This window comes from Gigantopelta aegis, chromosome 9 (genome assembly GCF_016097555.1).
Source record: "Gigantopelta aegis isolate Gae_Host chromosome 9, Gae_host_genome, whole genome shotgun sequence".
NCBI classification, from domain to species: domain Eukaryota; kingdom Metazoa; phylum Mollusca; class Gastropoda; order Neomphalida; family Peltospiridae; genus Gigantopelta; species Gigantopelta aegis.
The window spans coordinates 33,128,227-33,148,290 of record NC_054707.1 but is presented as its reverse complement, the minus strand read 5'-3'; the positions used below and the strand labels follow the sequence as shown (position 1 = coordinate 33,148,290).

Sequence of the window (20,064 nt, the reverse complement as noted above, 5' to 3'; positions counted from 1 at the left end):
TTGATTTAGTGTTTGCAAAGTTCACTAGGTCATGTGTCATGTCGTGTCTTAGCTTGTCCAGTAGGTGGCGGTACTGATATCCAATCAGGTTGAAAGACATTTAAGACCATCCAATCAGAAAAGACTAAGAAATAACAACTAAAATCGACTAAATTCGAATCGCACTCGTGTAGAATGGAATGAGAGCTAGCATTTTGATGTTAACATTTACGTAAATATACAAAACAAAATTAAAATGAGTTCTGTCAGAAAAGACGAACTTAGAAGCAAAGAACTTCCTGATATTATTACAGATCCTAAAAGTGAGAAACGATACCTGAAGGGCAGATTTCTTGGAAAGGTGCGTATTAAGCAAAGGGCAAGTCTATCTCGGTACCTGTTGGACATGTTTAAACATGATAACGCAAATTTATAAACATCATAATATTATTCAACACGTTGAAATGGTTGTAATTATATAGTAATATACAAGCAAGGAAGTTATTTAGGAATATATATACATAAAAAAAACTCAGACTAAAGGTGTGCATAAAACATGTAAAACGGGAAACCGTTGATAGATTTGAGTTTACACTGTTGTCAATGCTGATACGATACTCCCTATCAGTAGTCACCATAATGATAGTCATAGTGTCAATAAAGTATACTTCATAAATATAGCTACATTATTAGTCCAGTATTTTTAAGAAATCAAACCAATTTTACTAAACATATTTTTTTGGTACTAAACATCTGTATGAATCGTTATTTTTATGATCCATGATTAGCCTATACCAAATTTAGTCTTGATTTTTGCCACAGACTTAATCCACATTGATACTTTTGTCAAGTACGTCAATATTGGCATGAGTTTGACCCGTACCCTCCCCCGTTTTAATAGTTACGGTTAGTCTTTAGAGCCTTTGATATAGAAAGGTAGGCCTACGAGTCAAACTCTTTCTGTTAATGTACACCAGATGTTGGCCATACATTTTGCCATTGTTGAGGAACTTTACTACCGATGACGCTTTTGTGCTGTTGGTGATGCTGCCTATCTACAGCAATTTATATCTCACCAACAGCTGTCGGTGCCATTGTTAAGTTCAAGCCCTGTTATAGGATAAATAGAATTCACTACTCATGATTTTTAATATGTAAAATATCAACCTTTTCATGTTAATCGGTATTTGTCTTGACAAACTGTCACAGAGCCTCGATAAATACCAATTAATATACAGTGTTCGAGAGTAAAATTTTGGGGCAGTATCCCAGTTGGATACTAACATTTCAAAATCTGGTATCCCACCTAAGAATTTAGTATTATATGGTATCCTGGTGGGATACTGGGTTCTTGAAGTCTGGTATCCAAAATTAAATTCTGCGATATCGGGATACCGTTAATCTCGAACACTGATATAGACTGGCAAAATATCCGCCCGGTCCCCCCTTCATTCACTCCATATATAAACCCCATCTAACAATCCTTTACATTGAAGATGATTGGGGGGGGGGGGGGGGCGGCTATTTTCAATTATCAAGAGGCGCATGTTTCTGCCAGAAAGAAAGTTTTGGGTATGGGGCTATGAAATTGAAGGCAACCACAATCAACAAGGGGTATGGGGGCCTCCCCCAGAAAGAAAATGAATTGCATGCAGTGTTCAAGATTAAATTTCTTGGCCAGTATCCCAATTGGATACTAACATTCCCAAATCTGGTATCCCACCTGAGAATTTTGTATTATATGGCATCCCAGTGGGATACTGGGTTCTTGAAGTCTGGTATCCAAAATTAAATTCTGGGATATCGGGATACCGTTAATCTCGAACACTGATATAGACTGGCAAAATATCCGCCCAGTCCCCCCTTCATTCACTCCATATATAAACCCCATCTAACAATCCTTTACATTGAAGATGATTGGGGGGGGGGGGAAGATGATTGGGGGGGGGGGGGCTATTTTCAATTATCAATTGGATACCAACATTCCCAAATCTGGTATCCCACCTGAGAATTTTGTATTATATGGCATCCCAGTGGGATACTGGGTTCTTGAAGTCTGGGATATCAGGATACCATTAATCTCGAACACTGACATGTAGGGTTAGGGCTAAGAAAATCTTAGTCATGATAAGAGTACTTAATTTAGTCAAAAAGTTATGGCACCATAGCCATTTTATCCTCTGGCAGAAACCCTGAAGGCCTGTAGTCCTTTTCACAGAGAATGCCTTTTTTATACTATGGAATATACTGCAAGTTATTTATTTTTAAGCTGATTGTTTTCTACATTGCACACAAAAATAGTAAGTCCATGCACGTGCATGCTATATGATATGGTCAAAAAACTTATTTTAAAATGCATTGCATCAAACTGCTTCAACACTAGTGCAAAGTGCACATTGAGTGAATACCTCTCTGCCTTCGTTTGGGATTTCATAGAAATGCTTCATTTTGCGCCTGACCTAAAATTAAGTTTGTGACTGTTAAAGTTTGACAAATTTGTCTGTGACCGACCACTTATTTCCAGTCTTGCCATTGACAGCAAATGTGCCTCTACATTGCGACTGCTTTTTTTTTTTAGTTTGGCGACTGAAACATTTTGTTTTATATTGAGTATATAAACATGGCTCCTAATTTTGCTATTTGGCACCTGAAAAATAGAAATAGCCACCATCTGGCTCCTAGACAGAAAAGTTAATATAGAGCTAGTAAAACATTATTAACCGAGTTAATAATGGTAAATATATGGGTTTATGACATGGTTATTATGGTTAAGTTATGGGACATATAAATTGCAAGGAATTATTTTATTAATATTTTCACTGAATTAGAGGTATCTGAAAAGAGTAGTGAATGGATGTGTTGTTGTTCGTTTGTTTTTTTTGTCATTTTATCTGTGCAAGGGGAGATGGTTGTTCAGAGGTTCAAACCCATCTACCCAAAAAAGAAAAATGTTTCAATATTTTATCAGCGGTAGCATAACACGAGCTACACCCTAAAAACTACACTCACTACTGTACAGACATCCAGGATCCCCTGTTTCTCTCTCTCTCTCTCTCTCTCTCTCTCTCTCTCTCTCTCTCTCTCTCTCTCTCTCGCTTTGGGATTGATTCCTGTCAGTGTGTGCCCATTGGGCTATTTCACATTCCAGCCAGTTCACCACGACTGGTATGTCAAAAGCCGTGGTACTATTCTGAATTTCTCTCAGTGGGATGGTACACATAAAAGATCCCTTGCAACTAATGAAAAATATATAGTGGGTTTCCTCTCTGAGACTAAATGTAAAAATTACCAGGATCGAACCACCTCAGTGGATCCATTCAACTGATTGGATCCCTTGCCAGTGTTCAACTATAAGCATTTGTCCTGACAAGTAAAATTTTGCTTGGAGAAGCAAAATTAACCTCAATGGTTGTCCAATGGACATGTGAAAATGTTAAGTTTTATTATGTATTCTAATAAAACAAACCATTTATTTGGTCAAGTGAAAATATTGGCGGACAAGTAGATTTCTAGGTTTAAGCAAATGTTCAATCCCCTGATGCCTGTTAATACCAAAATATATTTTTGTGTGTGTTAACTGGATTTTTATTTATGCTTTTAGGGTGGCTTTGCAAAATGTTACGAACTGACAGACATGGAGACGAAAGAGGTGTTTGCAGGAAAGATAGTATCCAAGTCCCTTCTAGTAAAGCAACACCAAAAAGACAAGGTAAGTTCGAGGATTCAAACTAACATTTGCCCTAGATTTAGTAATTAATGACTACGTCTGCTAAAAAGATAGTACAGATGTGATGTCATTCACAGAAAACATTAGAAAGAACATGTTGTATTGTAATGTGCCACAAGTACAAGCACCTTTAAAAAAAAATGTATCATATTTTAACATATCCTCGACAATCTGATGTCGGCGGCAAGAAAACGGTGCTATGCTACCTAGTTTATCAACATATTATTTGATATGTATAGTTTGTTACATAAGCTTGTGTGTCGTACTGATTTTATGAAACGATTGTCAGGATTCTTGTATTGTGAGTGCATGGTAATACATGAAATTCTGACATAAGTTTCATAAAATTGGTACGATTCACGTGCAAGTGTAATAATTTGCAAAAGATTTTATCTCTATTTTAACAACTTTCATTGGATTTTTTTAATTAAACCAATGCAACATTAAATTCAACCACCTGCAGTACAGGGTTTAAGCATTGATATACTGCCGTTAAAAAATACATCTCCAGGTATATGTTAAAATATTAGCCCTGAGTGTAACAATAAGTGAATTTGCGTACAATGTTTGGGTTTTTTTTCCTAAAATTAAGCCAAACACTTTATATTTTTATTATTTATTTTTTATATATTATTATTGGATGACCAGTTAACTGAAAACAATTTAGTTTTGTTGTTTATTTTGCAGATGGCACAGGAAATTTCAATTCATCGAACGTTGTCACACAGGAATGTTGTGCAGTTTCATAGTTTTTTCGAGGATTCTGACAATGTTTATATCTTGTTGGAATTGTGTAGGCGACGTGTAAGTATTTGCGGCTTTTGTTTTACAAGGTTCGCACAGGCTTGAAAAGGCCGTGAATTTGAGGTGCAGTCTTGAAAAGGTCTTGAAACTGAAAAGGCCTTGAATATTGTAGTTTGGCCTTGAAAAACCCTTGAATTTAGTAGCTAATCATATGTAGTGAATTATATATTTTAATAAACTTATTAATATTATTTGATATATTTAAAAATAATAATCCACAAATAAACAGTTGTTAGCTATGAAAAATTACTTTAAAATCGATGACGAAATTGTTTTGCACGGTATGAAATAAAGTTATTTCCCTTTGACAGTAGGTAATTTCCGTGTCGAAAGCATGTATGCAGGCGGTAACAGAAGCCAGTTTTCCTGTTTCAAAAATAAGTACTACTTGTAAAAATGAGGAAAACTGTTTTTAACCGCTAGTAGTTATCCGAAAATGACTGGGTTAGAGAATGCAAAGTGGACAATAGAAAGGCGGTGGTGTTCATATTGCAAGAAAACATTGGATTTATCTAAAATGGGCGAAAGTGCACTCAAGTCGCATATGTAAGGAGCCTTGAAAAAGATTTTTGCTGACTTGAAAAAGCCTTGAATTTTAGTGCTGAGTGGCTGTATGAACCATGTTTTAATTCGCTTGCTGAAAGTGAACGGTGTTGGGTATACTGGGATTTATCTAGGCTTTCTGTGGGTCCAAACATCTGTAAGTCCCATTCCCAAAAGAAAGTAGCACTGAAGACGGGGCTTGAACATAAGAATTTGTCTCCCACGGCAATTTTTAAAAGAATTGCTATGGGCGAAACAGCCCACCAACGGCAGTTTTGAGCCTGCCTGTGGCATTTTTTTTTTTTTTTAAAGTAACATTTGCAGAAAATAAACATGACTGAAAGGTTATTTTGCTGTATGTAGACATATTTCAAATGTCAAATATTGGCAGATTATGTACAACAGGTGTATATATTTTGCCATTGTTGAGGTTTACCGACGGCACAAAAGTGCTATCGGTAATGCTTTCTACCTATAGCAATTTATAACTTGGCGATGCCACTGTTAAGTTCGAGCCCTGTGAAGATTACCAATTTCTGTACTAACAATTCCCAATATATATATACAGTGGACTCTGTCTAAACCGAATTCTGTGTAATCTGGATGTCTGCGTAAACTGGTCCATTTCTAAAGCCCCGTATAAATCTCTGTCTACTCTGGACTCCGGATCAAATATTAAGAATGAAAGAACCGTTCATGCATTAATTACCTCTGTCTACACCGGATTGTTATTTTACTGAACGACGGGCTTCTTAATTTGTTGAACAATGATCGTCACTTGCCGAGTAATCAGGACGCTGTCGCAAGATCAAATACAAAATGTAATCACACTCTTGTGAAGTTTACTATTATTGCGGTAGTCCGTTATTTTGTATTCAAATAATTTCGTACGTACGAATAAATAATGTTTTAGGAAATAAATAGAGGATATTATATGAGTGTCCATGACAGACGATCATTTAGGCACGAGTGTCGTAAACATCGTCTCATCGACACAAATGTAATAATCTGTTTATTAGCGCAGAACTGTCTTGCTAAATGAACATTCCAGTCATTGTTTACAAACTAATGTTTCCTACGGCGGAGTCTTGAAAACCAAATCACAACCTGTTCTAAAGTTACGTGATATTTATACGCCCATAAGTAAAGAGTACACATGTATCAACAGCTGTAAATTGTAAAACGTTTATACTAAAAAGCAAACAAATGCACAGTAATTGAAATAATTAGTTTTGAATTTGAATTTGAATGACGTCAGTATTCCAATGACGTCACTTTGCATCTCCTTACGATAACTATAAATTGAATTTTTGTTTGTTTGAACATTATTAACGCACCTGAATGTGTTTGAAGAAATCTTGTGATTAAAACATTGTACCTTTTACTAAATATGGCTTTCAAGTGAAATTACGGTAAGATATGCTACATATATTATGTACGAAGCCAAAACAAGGGTGCGAAAATTGACTCGTCAACCTTAGTATAGATTTCTAACAGTTGTGAACATTATATTCATAATTAAGTGTTTGATGTGTCACAACTACATCGTAATATAATACAAGTTATCATAAATAATCAATTGTTTTATTAAATTAATTAAAAACAAGTATTTGTCATTACGGCATGTGATCAGCTTACACTCGAAATAAAAATGTATTAATGAAGAAAGTAGTATCTGTGGAATGTCGTGTCAAGCCAATCAGAAAGAAATGTACTCTTACAACAGCCAATCATTAAACGACAATGTCAGGAGGACATACGATTTAGTTATGACATACGAGGGAAATCATACGATAAATATGACCCTCGTTATGCTGTACCTCGTAGGTAATAAAATGAAATTTAACCTAGTACAAATATTAGAATGAGCAAAAACACGTTTAATATGCAGCCACTGATATTTTATGCAGAAAAATATATTTGATGTGTAATTACAATCGTTAAAAAGTCTGTTAGTGGATAACATCTTAAAAATTGCAGCAAACTCAGGAATGTCCCTTTTTTATGTCTGTGACATAATCGAGTCTGGCTTGTATGACTGTATTTCCCAACCATCCATGGGTTTAAATGTCATTGTTGATTGCGACCGGCCTCGGTGGCGTCGTGGCAGGCCATCGGTCTACAGGCTGGTAGGTACTGGGTTCGGATCCCAGTCAAGGCATGGGATTTTTAATCGAGATACCGACTCCAAACCCTGAGTGAGTGCTCCGCAAGGCTCAATGGGTAGGTGTAAACCACTTGCACCGACCAGTGATCCATAACTGGTTCAACAAAGGCCATGGTTTGTGCTATCCTGCCTGTGGGAAGCGCAAATAAAAGATCCCTTGCTGCCTGTCGTAAAAAGAGTAGCCTATGTGGCGACAGCGGGTTTCCTCTAAAAACAGTGTCAGAATGACCATATGTTTGACGTCCAATAGCCGATGATAAGATAAAAAATCAATGTGCTCTAGCGGCGTCGTTAAATAAAACAAACTCTTTGTTGATTGCGAGTTGTCGATCATTCAAGAACCATAACTCTGGTCCTCTATGTAAACCAGACTATTTTGACAGTACAAAGTGAGTCTGGTTTAGACAGTCCACTGTATTTAATTTTATATATGTTCTAAAAAAAAAAAATTTTAACAGTGGCCTAAAGCATATTGAAGTATGATTTACTAGCACTAATCTTCCCAATCCCAATCCCATGGGACGTGGAGAAATTTCCTAGATAAATCCCTGGTATATTATAATATCAGACCTCACTGGTAAAAAAAATTGAGACGAGTGATTAATTGCAGTAGCGTGGGCGGGGCCATCGGGGCAGTTGCCCTGGGCACAAAATTCTGGACTGGTGGAAGGGACTCGGGGAGTGCTAACTGTCCACTGGTTAAGGGGCACGATACTTGCCTTACCCCGGGTGTTGGCAACCCACGTTACGCCACTGATTAGTTGCAACCTTAACTTAGATTATGAAGAGCTATTAAGATCTGACTATGGATATAATGAGAGCTAAAATTGCTCTCCTTGAACTAGTCTGAGGGAGAGAGATGTGAAGCCAGAGTGATCGCTCCCCTCAAACAGCAGGGTCTGACTATCTGATTGTCAGCAGTTGGTTTTTATATAGTTTAGTTAGTCCTTTATAGAGAGCATGAGATAATTTTAATTGAACCATGCAAGTCAGTTCAGTGTTATGAAGTAATAATTAAATTTGTTACAATATTGGTCCAACAGGAGTTTGTTCATTTCCCGATGAATGTAAAAATTACGTTGTTGGGGAACGTCATACCTGATTAGGTCATTTTATATTGTAATTTGTTTTACTGAGTGTTATCGTTTTAACCAAACAAATAATTCAAAATAAAATATGAACTTTTAATGTTATTATTAGTAAATGTTTTAAATTTAATTATAAGTATTGTTTATTTCTTTTACGTTCATCTGGGTATAAACAAAAAAAAATCATCCACAAATTTATTTTTAAAAATTTTGTTCGTACCCTGATGAACGTAAAAGAAATAACAGACAATCCTTAAGAATATTGGTCTCTGTGCATAAATTCAGAATCATCGACATAGACAATCACTCATACAAAGGTGCTGCATGGAAACTTAAGATGACGTCACACAGTAATAGTGCCTTGTACGAGAATAGCTGATTGCATAGTATTTGATGAAATAGTAGTGTTTATGTCACAACTGGCTATTCTCGTATGAGACATTATTATTGTGTAGCATTGCCTTTAAAGTTTTCTGTATAATATAAGAGCACAGAATGTGTTTGATCAGAAGACTATTGGCATCTAAAAATCGGTTACACAAGATAATGAATATATTCAGATACAAGGTCTTTTGATGTGTTTTGAGTTGTTGTTTTTTTGCTTTTAGTCCCTGATGGAGCTTCACAAAAGGCGACGGGCTATTACAGAGCCAGAAGTGCGTTACTTTGTAAAACAAGTTGTAGAGGCAGTTTGTTACTTGCATACCAACAAGGTCATCCACAGAGATCTTAAGCTGGGCAACCTGTTCATCAATGAGGACATGGATATTAAAATTGGAGATTTTGGACTAGCAACAAAGCTTGATTTCGATGGTGAAAGGAAAAGGTAACAAAACCTGAAAATTTATGTCCAGTGCATTTGTTCTTGCAGTGAATGTGGACTACATAGTGATATTTAATTCCACATTTATGCTGGTTTTGTTTTTTGTTTGGATGATATTAATTTTTATTTATTTATTTCTTTGATCCCACTGACCCTTTTCCTTTCTCCCCTTTACATTACATTTTATTTCTTTCTGATCTTGAAGCTCCTATCAGTCAACTTTGCTGCCCACCTCCACATCCTTGTTCTTGTCTTTTCAACCACATCAGGTGTTTTGTCTCTTTTGGCCAACCATGCCCCACACCTGTCATTTCCCATCAGCTTTTAGCCGTGGGCTTAGTCTCATGATATCAGTTTGGTTATAGTGCAGCATTCACATGGTCACTGAAATTCTGGAAAGTCGGGGAAATTTGCAAATGTCATTTTCCCAGTCTGATAAGTCATGGAAATTCTGGGAAGTCGAGAAATTTGCAAATATAATTCTTCAGCCCAATAAATCGTGGAATTTGTGGTTAGGTCATCAGCATTTAAACGTGGTTGGGTGTCTTCTTCCTCTCTCTCTCTCCTCTCCTCTCCTCTCCTCTCCTCTCCTCTCTGTCTCCTCTCCTCTCTGTCTCCTCTCTCTCTCTCTCTCTGTCTCTTCTCTCTCTCTCTCTCTCTCTCTCTCTCTCTCTCTCTCTCTCTCTCCCTCTCTCTCCCCCAAAAAAACCCACAATTAAAAATATTACAAGAAGACATCAGCATTATTCCTCCAAATCAGGTTGTGAATTTAACATGAATTCCAGATTTTGGATCAGAAGCAAAGACATTTTAAAAAATGCCTGAAGATTTGTAATATTAGATTATCCTTCTGACTACTGGATAAATTTTTGACAAAAACTACATTGATCGGTTACATGTTTTTAGTGTTTACTCACATATTTTCAAATTTTATAAATAAAAAAACCAATATTCATATATGAAATGGTAAGTATTATTTTCATAGGCTTTTATGATTTTTTAGAGTAGTTAGGTCTAAATTATGCACAAATGTCTTTTGTTAAAGTTGTGTTTACCCATTTTACTTTCTGGGAAAATCTTTAGTTGTTATTTTGTATATTAATGTGATGATGACGTTTTGGTATTCTTGTACATTGCAGGACTTTGTGTGGAACACCAAACTACATTGCTCCAGAAGTACTGGGGAAGAAAGGTCACAGTTTTGAAGTAGACATATGGTCACTGGGTTGCATTGTGTAAGATAATCATTGAAATATAGTTTGTCAATTTTATTGCTTTTATCCAGACTATCTTAGTTCAGTGTAAATACACTGGATGTATAATAATAATTATTTATTAGATGTGAACAGCTCAAATGCCCAGAAAATTGATTGGTTACAGAAATAATAATTTGTGATTCAGATATACCTGGTCTCTTATGGGTATCCCTAGATCTGGGCGGTATTGAAATTTCAGGGTCAGTATTGGTATTTTGGGGGTGATTTACCTCCGTATCTGTACGGTATTCAGTATTCGCTCTTGTCAGTAATTGTGTGTTGGTATATATTTTTAATGGAGGAGGGAAGGGGGATAGTTTTCAATACCAAAATTTCTGTATTTTGAAATTTGCTTGGTATGGTAAATCGGTATTGACATGATACTGATACCGAGCAGTATATGTGGTATACCGCCCAGCTCTAGTTAACCCACAGCCTTTGTATTAGACAGATCATTTGCTTGTAACTTTGGTGGGAGGGTCAGGATGGGAAGTAGGTCCACTGAGATTAATAGTTCAGTGTATCGCATCGGAGACAGGAGCCCAAGCAGTAATCTGATATTATTATTCAAAGTAAAGAAACGAAATCCACTAAACTAATTAATTTTATATCAGTTTTAGTCATCATAAACTAGTTTATGTAATACTTTATTTCTGGTGTTTATTTTCCAGATACACACTTTTAGTTGGGAAGCCTCCTTTTGAAACGTCTTGCCTCAAAGATACTTATATGAAAATCAAGAAAAACGAATACCATATTCCTTCAAAAGTCTCCATTCCAGCTAAAAATCTGATTACCAAAATGCTCAGAACTGATCCAGGGGACAGACCAAATATTGGCCAAATTTTGGATGATGAGTTCTTCAAAAGTGGTAAGTATTGCATCAAGATACATTTATTGGGCTCGATAAAAATAATTGTTTCCACCTTGATACTGAAAATTAGATTTTGTTATCAGGATACACAGGACTGTCCAAACTGTCATTTGTGCAGACCGACATGACGATACAGTCCTTGGCCTTGTTTTACGAAGTGATCACCTTAAGTGTATAAAGAAGATACATGGTTAAGTTCATCTTAGTACTACGGTCACTTCGTAAAATGGTCCCTGTTCAATAACAATAGTGTAAGTAAAAACCCTAATCCAGCATTCTTTGTTTACTAGCACTAGGTAGGGGTTTTTTTTTATGAATCTACACCTCCGAGTGTATTGTCCCCTTGCATTCCAGTGGAGACCGTCCGGTGTAAAAGAATTAAATATATATCTATATTGAAAATTAAGGTTTGGTGTTTTTCAGGCACTTTAAATATCTATGAGAAATACATTATGGACTCAAAATAATCAGTTGGCTAATTATATAATGATGATGCTTCAGTAATTACTTTAGTGATAATTTTTACTTTTCAGGGTACTTGCCACCTAGGATTCCAACAAGTTGTCTCACGATGGCCCCTCGTTTTGACACGCTCATTAAATCGGAAGCTTTAACCAGAAAGCCACTGTTGGAATTGAATGGTACAGGGGTTTTTTATTTTATTTTATTTAAATAATTGTTTTTGGTGTATTATGAATGTTTGAATATGTTTTAGCCGCTTAACCATGTAACAATCCTTAGAAGTAATGATACAAATGCTAGGATGCAGCAGGTTTGGTTTCTAGTGAATGCATAATTTATTTGTCAATTAATCTAATGTTGAGCTAGGTGTGTTAAATGGTTTTAGTATCTACTCATAAAATTGTACTAGTATAATAAGTAATTTTTTAAGACATAATTATCAGTTGATAAAATGAGGGAAACTATTGCATTGGCTTTTAAAGAAGTGTTCTGTTGACTATTCTATAAATAGCAATTGCTTTGCATGTTGGAAACTCATTTCCTAATCCAAAATGTTATGATTTTCTAGACATTTTTCACTTCAGTTACATCACATTTTCTTTTAGTTTTTAAAAAGGTGATTTACTTGGTGTTTCACTTGCAGAAGCTCCAAGCCGTCCCATGACAGCGGACATAATGAAAAAAGTGTTGGATGGTGATAGTGAGGCATCTTCGAAACCTGACTATATCAGAGGAAGTAAGTTATTGGGGACTAACAGGTTATCTATGGTTGTTTTTCGTGTTTTAGCTCTCCTATTTAGATTGTCATGACGTATATTGGAACACGAACCGATTGTAGACAATACAGTGACCTGCGAATGCTGATATAATGGAGAATGTACGAGGAGGTTTAGATTTGAGATAAATAATTCACAAGCTCTGTATGGTAGAATTGGTTGCTTTTCATGAATCTAAACCTCCGGCTGCATTGTCTGACTTAATTGATTATTCTTTAAAACAAATTACATGACTGCTAAATTAACTTCTTCTTTATCTTTTTTAATGAAAATATTGGTTAAAATGGCAAAGAATATTTACAAAACTAATAATCCAAAACAATAGGATCCTTTCAGGCCTAACCTCGGCAGTCAAGTGTGATGCACATGCTAAACATGTAATATCTGATTTCCGATTTATTTTCTGACAATCTTTGCTGTGTTCCTCTAAAATATATTGCTATCACTTGTATCTGTTTTATACGGCTTACATTACATATTTATTTGATGCAGATGTTTTGCCTTGTGTGCTAAAGTATTATACTTGTTTACATTGAATACGTTCTGTCAGTAGTGGGTTCGAATCCCAAACCTGAATGCATGAAAAGTACAAATTGCATTGTTTCACAGGTGACCGGCCTCGGTGGCGTCGTGGCAGGCCATCTGTCTACAGGCTGGTAGGTACTGGGTTCGGATCCCAGTCGAGGCATGGGATTTTTAATCCAGATACTGACTCCAAACCCTGAGTGAGTGCTCCGCAAGGCTCAATGGGTAGGTGTAAACCACTTACACCGACCAGTGATCCATAACTGGTTCAACAAAGGCCATGGTTTGTGCTATCCTGCCTGTGGGAAGCGCAAATAAAAGATCCCTTGCTGCCTGTCGTAAAAAGAGTAGCCTATGTGGCGACAGCGGGTTTCCTCTAAAAACAGTGTCAGAATGACCATATGTTTGACGTCCAATAGCCGATGATAAGATAAAAAATCAATGTGCTCTAGCGGCGTCGTTAAATAAAACAAACTTTACTTTGTTTCACAGGTGTTGATTCTTGAAAAATAATCTGCACCTAGGACAATCTTGTGACATCACAGGTGTGGATTAATGGTTGTTAATTGTTAGTTATCTATTAAAGTTGTGTTTATTTTAAGTGATGCATTTCTAGTGTTCATGCTATCAAGAAATTCCGAAGATAAAATGCTACAATATTTTGTGTGGATTAGTATTAATGTGAATTATGTTTGTTCTTTTCAGATGATGACCCTCCAGACTACTGGCTGTCTGATTTGTGTGGACAGTTATCTGCAGTTGTAGCAGCTAAACCTGGGGAACGGATCAATACACAAGAAGGTGGGTCATGCTGAACAGATGAAATAATCTTTTCAAAATGAATAGCATACAAATGAACTAAAAATAGACTGTGCCTTGGGCCCATATTTCTGAAGCGCTAAGAAATCATTAAAAGATTGTAGACTATAACATTACTACAGCACACGTCATAGTGTTATAGCCTACAATGATATACTTTACAATGTTGTAGTGCTAAGATTGCTTCGAAAATATGGGCTCTGGTTGTTTCCAGTAACTTTTTTTCATTAATGCAGTTTCTGTAAAAGTCATAATGACAGTTTTTAGCATGATCAAATGATCTTACTTAAAGCATTTAACTGATAATTATAATTATACAGATTTTTTTTTGTTCAATGTGTTCTCATCATGCCCTTAAACAACTGCATATTATTCTTATATTAGTATAGACATTTAAAATACAAATGTCAAGAGAAAGTGTATTTTAGGCCAAGCAAACTACTTTTGACTTAAGTATTTGTTTCGGTAAAGGTAATTGCAAAGGATGGTTGAAGGTTTTAGTATTTGTAACATTTTATGTTTGTCTAGATGAGGCTGAAGAACCAAGTAGTATACCGATTTACTGGATCAGCAGATGGGTGGACTACTCTGACAAATATGGTCTCGGATACCAGCTCTGCGACAACAGTGTTGGTGTTCTATTTAACGACTCCACTAGACTCATCCTGCTAACAAATGGAGAGTAAGTTAAAATTAAATGTTAGACCCGCTTCCCATTAATGCAATTCCGCGCGTGGTATATTGTCCGTGGAAATGTGCTTTTCCATTTCTGTTTTCACCAGCGGATTACAATACAAAATTTGATGTTGGGTGTACTTTTAAGTAAGTACGTTACTTTATGACATCATGCGCTGGTTAAAGTCGCACACAGAAAAATTGCTCATACTTTTTTTTTTTCATTGTGATGATAGTATCTTTGTTAAAGGGTCAGTCTTAGAGTTGCAAAATGTATTAAAAGCCTATAACAAAGGTGTTACGCACAGAATAGGTCAAGGCTGTCTAATTGTTCTATGTTATCCTCTTCCATTTTTTAGTAATTAAGTTTTCCGAATAAAGTGGTGTGTGTAATGCTAAAACATACTCCCTGTATAATTAAACTGCAGCCAAATAATTTAATTTCCTACTATATATAAATATTGTAAAATCTAATACAGGTGACCAACAGGAAAATACATTATGTCGGTTACAATTTGAATTTGTATCTCCACACCAATGAATGAAAGCTTGGAGTATGGATTCTTGTGAAAACCATTGTTTATGCGAAGTCACAGCACATAACAATTTTGGTATTGTCGTGTTAATTATGCAAATATTTTATGTGGTATTGATTAATATGTAGTAGTAAAATGTGTCATTTGCGAGTTTGAGAGTACACCTTTAAATGTAATTTTCTGTGATAGGAACATTCACTACATTGAGCGAGATGGCACTGAACATTACCATACATTGAAGAGCTTCCCAGAGATTTTGACAAAGAAGGTTACACTACTGAAGTATTTCAGGAACTACATGAATGAACATCTGCTCAAGGTAACTAGAAAGGGTCAGAATGGTATTTGAAATGCACTTGGGAATTAAAATAAATTGAAAATCTTTGGTAGTGACATGGAAAAGAATTTGTTTTAATACTTCCATAGATTTGTGGCCCACAAATTGTTGATGGAAAGTTTTTAACCATGTGTATTCCCAGCGGAAATTTTGGCTTTTTTAAATCATGAGGATTAAGTACGGTATATATACAATAAGCTTGGTTCACAACTACACTTTAAACAAATTTCACTCAACTAGTATAACTAAACCAGTTTAAAATGTAAGTGTGAATGCAAACTTTTCACTATACCGGTATAGCTAAAACACTTCAGTATGTGGTGTAGTAAACTGATGTAACTAAAAGTTTAAATGTAAGTGTTAACACAAACTGTTTTAGTGAAACTAGGTTATGGCAGATGTAACAGTGATGTCACAGAATAAGTAGTAAATCCATTGTTTTGATATCTTGGGAAAGTGTGGATAACTACACTTCTGCCGTATATGGATATAGCTATTATGCGTGTGAACACTCATCATTTCCAACCAAAAGTGTTTTAGCTAAATCAGTATAGTTAACCCAGCTTAACTTGTTTAAAGTGTGAACATGGTTATTAGGTTATCAACTAAATAAGTGTTAGACTGGGTTTGGTTATATGGAATCACAATAGCTTTTGCATTTTAAGGGTTCACTTCGTACATTTTCATGGTTTATAGAAATGTTACGTTGATGTTACTAATTTTTCAGGCTGGTGCCAACATGACTCCGAGAGATTCTGATCAAATGATTCGTCTTCCATTTTTGAGGACATGGTTCCGCACTCGCAGTGCAATTGTGCTTCATCTCAGTAACGGCTTGTTACAGGTAAACTAAAGCACATGGGGCAGGTAGAGCATTAGCCTGAGGTGCTTTGGTCGCAGGATCGAAACCCCATGATGGGCCCATTCTCTGATTGGGGGTTTTCTTGGCCCAACTAGTGGCCCATAACTGTAGTATGTTCTGTTCGTGTGAAAATGCATATAAAAGATACCCTGATGCTTACATAAAATTTAGCAGGTTTTTAAGATTATTTCAGAATTACCAAATGTTTAATATCCAATAACTAGTGATAAATAAATAATGTGCTTCAGAGATGTCATTAAACAAAATAACTAACTTTTTCACTAAACACATTTTTAATACTGGGGTAGTTGAAATTTGGATTTATGCATGGTTGGGTTTTTTCTCTGTCATAGGTAATCTTTTTCCTATCAATTCTTGATAAACAGTTGTTGTTTTTCAATTGTGGTTTTGATAGACAATATTATTTAAAACATTCTCATGATGTTTGCATTAGTGGTGAAAGCAGTGAAATAATGTTAATATATCCTATGACACATTGTCCTTACAGATCAATTTCTTTCAAGACCACACAAAGATTATTCTGTGTCCTCTGATGGCAGCTGTAACATACATTGATGATAAGAGAGACTTCAGGACATTTCGTCTTAACCTCATTGAAAAGTATGGGTGTTCAAAAGAACTTGGAAGTCGTCTTCGTTACGCAAGAACGATGGTGGAGCGGCTGATATCATCAAAGTCTGGGTCTGGTAGAATCAAGTCGGCTGCATCCTAATATTGATATAAATTGTTCAATTGACGATACATGTGAAATGTGTATTTCAGACAGTACAGACTTCTGAAGGTCATTGCATGTTATACAGGCATTAATTTTGGAGTAAAATGAGACATTTTTTTTCTCAATTTGCATATGCACTAGACATGTTTTCCCCCATCATTTTGTCTTTAAACCAATAGGAGAACCTTCGGACTACATTGATGCTTTGTACAATTATCACTCACTAGCCCACTTCCATAATTGTTTCACCGACGTTGAGTGCCAGCAAATCATGACTACAATTTATTTTTCAATACATGAAGGCGTGATACTTGACATTATTGGTGTACATATGGCTTAATTATTGTCACATGTGGCAAAATATAATTTAAATACTGACCATGTATCTGATTTCGGTGTTGTGATATTGCTATCCCTCGTCTTTCATTTAAACTTGTGTCAGTGACTGTCCATGTATTTTGTCCCACAATAAATATTGTTATTTTGTCCAGCGCTATTTATTGACATTATGTTAGCACATGAGGCTGAACTTATGCTGTGTCCTCTGCCTCCATTTTGTAAATGACATTTTCTGTTGTTGACAGTAACGGAATGGAGTGTACAAAGATGTTGCTACATTATGAAACCAGAAAGTACTACGGTAATTGTAAACAAATGTCTGTATAATCCATTTCTTGAACAAAGTTTGGATCGTTCATGAAGTGTCCTCATTACATAAATGAGTATTAGGATGTTGTTGTATTCTGATAAACCGAGTGCCAAGCAAAATGGGTATGTTGGTGATGGTTATATTACATAATATGAAAAGTTAGACAACCCTGTCAGCAAGGATTAGAGGCACATTGCAACACATCGGGGAATATTTTGTTTTCAAAATATTGATTAGCAATATTTCTGGTCAATTAAAAATTGATTAGCAGCTATTGTTTAATGTTTTAAAATTGCATAGCGTAATATGATGGAGAACTTCTCTAAGGTGCTTGGGTTGTAGAATCGATCCCCTTTGGTTGACCCATTCTCCGATTGGGTTTTCCCCCCATTGCAACCAGTGCCCCACAACTGGTATATCAAAGACCATGTGCTGTCCTTTTTGTAGGAAAATGCATATAAATAAATCCTGGAGATCCGTTATTATCAAATGTTTGACATTCAATAGCTGATGATTAATAAATCAATGTGATCTAGTGGTGTTGAACAAACCAAACTTTTTAATTTTTTTAATACCCCATTACCCACAAAATAACATTTTACTGAACCCAAATATGTGTGTAGAACATACCCACCGGCATAAAATAATAATATGCCTTCCGATACTCTGTGTCATCAGTTCTGGAACGACACTCATTATATTTGTCTAGGAATTAAGGTAAAATGCACTATTACAGGTCACTGAAACTAAATATGAGGTTGACTACAGATGGCAGAATATACTATTAACCAAATATAATGGTGACAGGAACTTCCTGTGACTCTAGTTTGCTAGTACTGAATCATATTTTTAACTGTATAAATTATGTCCGTCTATATATAGAACCTACTATTTTTAGCAAGTTGTGTTTTTGATTACAGAACTTGAAGGTACTATAAAGATGGCAATAAAATTTGTTTGATAAAGACAGTTGGCAATATTTGTTCATAACGAGAAACACAGGTCTATTCGGACTTCTGCATTTAGTGATCTCACACTTTAGTTAAATCAATCATGAAATATTAAGTCACTACCTCAGTTTCGAAAATTACTTTGATTATTGCATATCAAGCGATTTTTGGTTTATGAAACATCTGCATTTCTTTATGGTCTCACTGTATAAAAAATATTTTAAGCTTTCTAATATTTCATGGTTTTTAACCCTAATCAGTTGATTGGACAGGTCCTAAAATGGAAATTGAACCAGATAATGTTCAGATTATAATATATACTTGTTTAAAAAGGTTGAATGTATTCTCTTGATATCCTTGACATGTAGATGTGTTTGAATGTATCAAATACCACTGTATAATAATAATAATAATAATATGCACTAATATAGTGACTGTATGACAAACACTGAAAACGACCGACCCCATATATATATATATATATATATAGACAGTTTGGACATTTTTCTCTCATGTCTATTTAGAAGAATGAGACACAATTAGAATGTTATAACAGGGTTTGAATTTTACCATGCCACTGACGGCAAGTGCTGTGCTTTCCCTCCTTATTTGCTGATGTGCCCCAGAAATTGGACAAGAAAAATACTGTTGACTTTCCCTGTCCCACAAATATTAAAATTTGTCCAGTTACAGCAGGAGGTTCATCTGTGTTGACATGTGATGGTTCCATGGCAGGTTCAAGAAGTCTTAGAATAAAACTTGTTTAGGTTATTTATAATAACCTGTACATTGTGTCATAACTGGTTTACCAGATAGGTGTAAATACTTGTGAAATGTATCTTCATTAAGGCTGCAACATCTACTTTTGTATAGTTAGTACGACAAAAACATACAATTTCCAACAGAATAACACACACATCAAACTTATGTTTTCTTTCATTTAGTGAATTTGTGTAAATGTATTATAACAAATTATATAGATGTTGCAGCCTTGGTTTTTGAGGATTGAATGACCATTGTGTGATACTGATTAACGATGTGACAGTTGTCTTGTTCATGTCGAGCCATAGTCATAAAAAAAATGTGTTATTTTTGTTTGTTCACAAATAAAATGAATGACAAACTGCTTTTGTTATCTTTTTAAATTGCGGTGATCTACAGAATCATGATTCTGGATAGTCTATTATTCCCAAGCCTGTGACACTATTAGGGGCAATATTTAACTGAGTCTTTTGAGTGCTTGCATTACAGGATTGAACCACCTCTGATCCATTCAACTGGTTTTTCTCGTTCCAACCACTGCACCACAACTTGTCAAAGGCCATGGTGTGTGCTTTTCGGTCTGAGAAAGTGCATATAAAAGATCCATTGTTGCTAAAATTATCAAATGTTTGACATCCAATAACAGATGATTACTTAATCATATTCTAGTGATGTTAAACAAAACAAATTATCAAAGTAGCTTCATACAATAGG

The 20,064-nt window shown here is 35.5% G+C and overlaps 1 protein-coding gene across 1 annotated transcript; it reads left to right on the top strand.

Moving 5' to 3' along the window:
* Window positions 1-124: 124 nt before the first annotated feature.
* On the top strand, window positions 125-19,712 carry LOC121380961 (serine/threonine-protein kinase PLK1-like). Its single transcript, XM_041510014.1, has 13 exons — window positions 125-340; window positions 3,581-3,688; window positions 4,394-4,510; window positions 8,917-9,134; window positions 10,271-10,366; window positions 11,059-11,258; window positions 11,795-11,902; window positions 12,367-12,459; window positions 13,730-13,825; window positions 14,372-14,525; window positions 15,244-15,373; window positions 16,119-16,235; window positions 16,762-19,712. The coding sequence occupies exons 1-13, from the start codon at window positions 236-238 to the stop codon at window positions 16,984-16,986; spliced, it is 1,767 nt and encodes a 588-aa protein (XP_041365948.1). The 5' UTR covers window positions 125-235; the 3' UTR covers window positions 16,987-19,712.
* Window positions 19,713-20,064: the final 352 nt, after the last annotated feature.

What these genes read in the sequence shown, in the direction of transcription:
- LOC121380961 (XM_041510014.1), top strand. Translation starts at nt 236, where the DNA reads ATGAGTTCTGTCAGAAAAGACGAACTTAGAAGCAAAGAACTTCCTGAT. An exon ending in TGGTCACTGGGTTGCATTGT is followed by an intron (nt 10,367 to 11,058) that starts GTAAGATAATCA and finishes TTTATTTTCCAG; the next exon opens with ATACACACTTTTAGTTGGGA. An exon ending in ACCTGACTATATCAGAGGAA is followed by an intron (nt 12,460 to 13,729) that starts GTAAGTTATTGG and finishes TGTTCTTTTCAG; the next exon opens with ATGATGACCCTCCAGACTAC.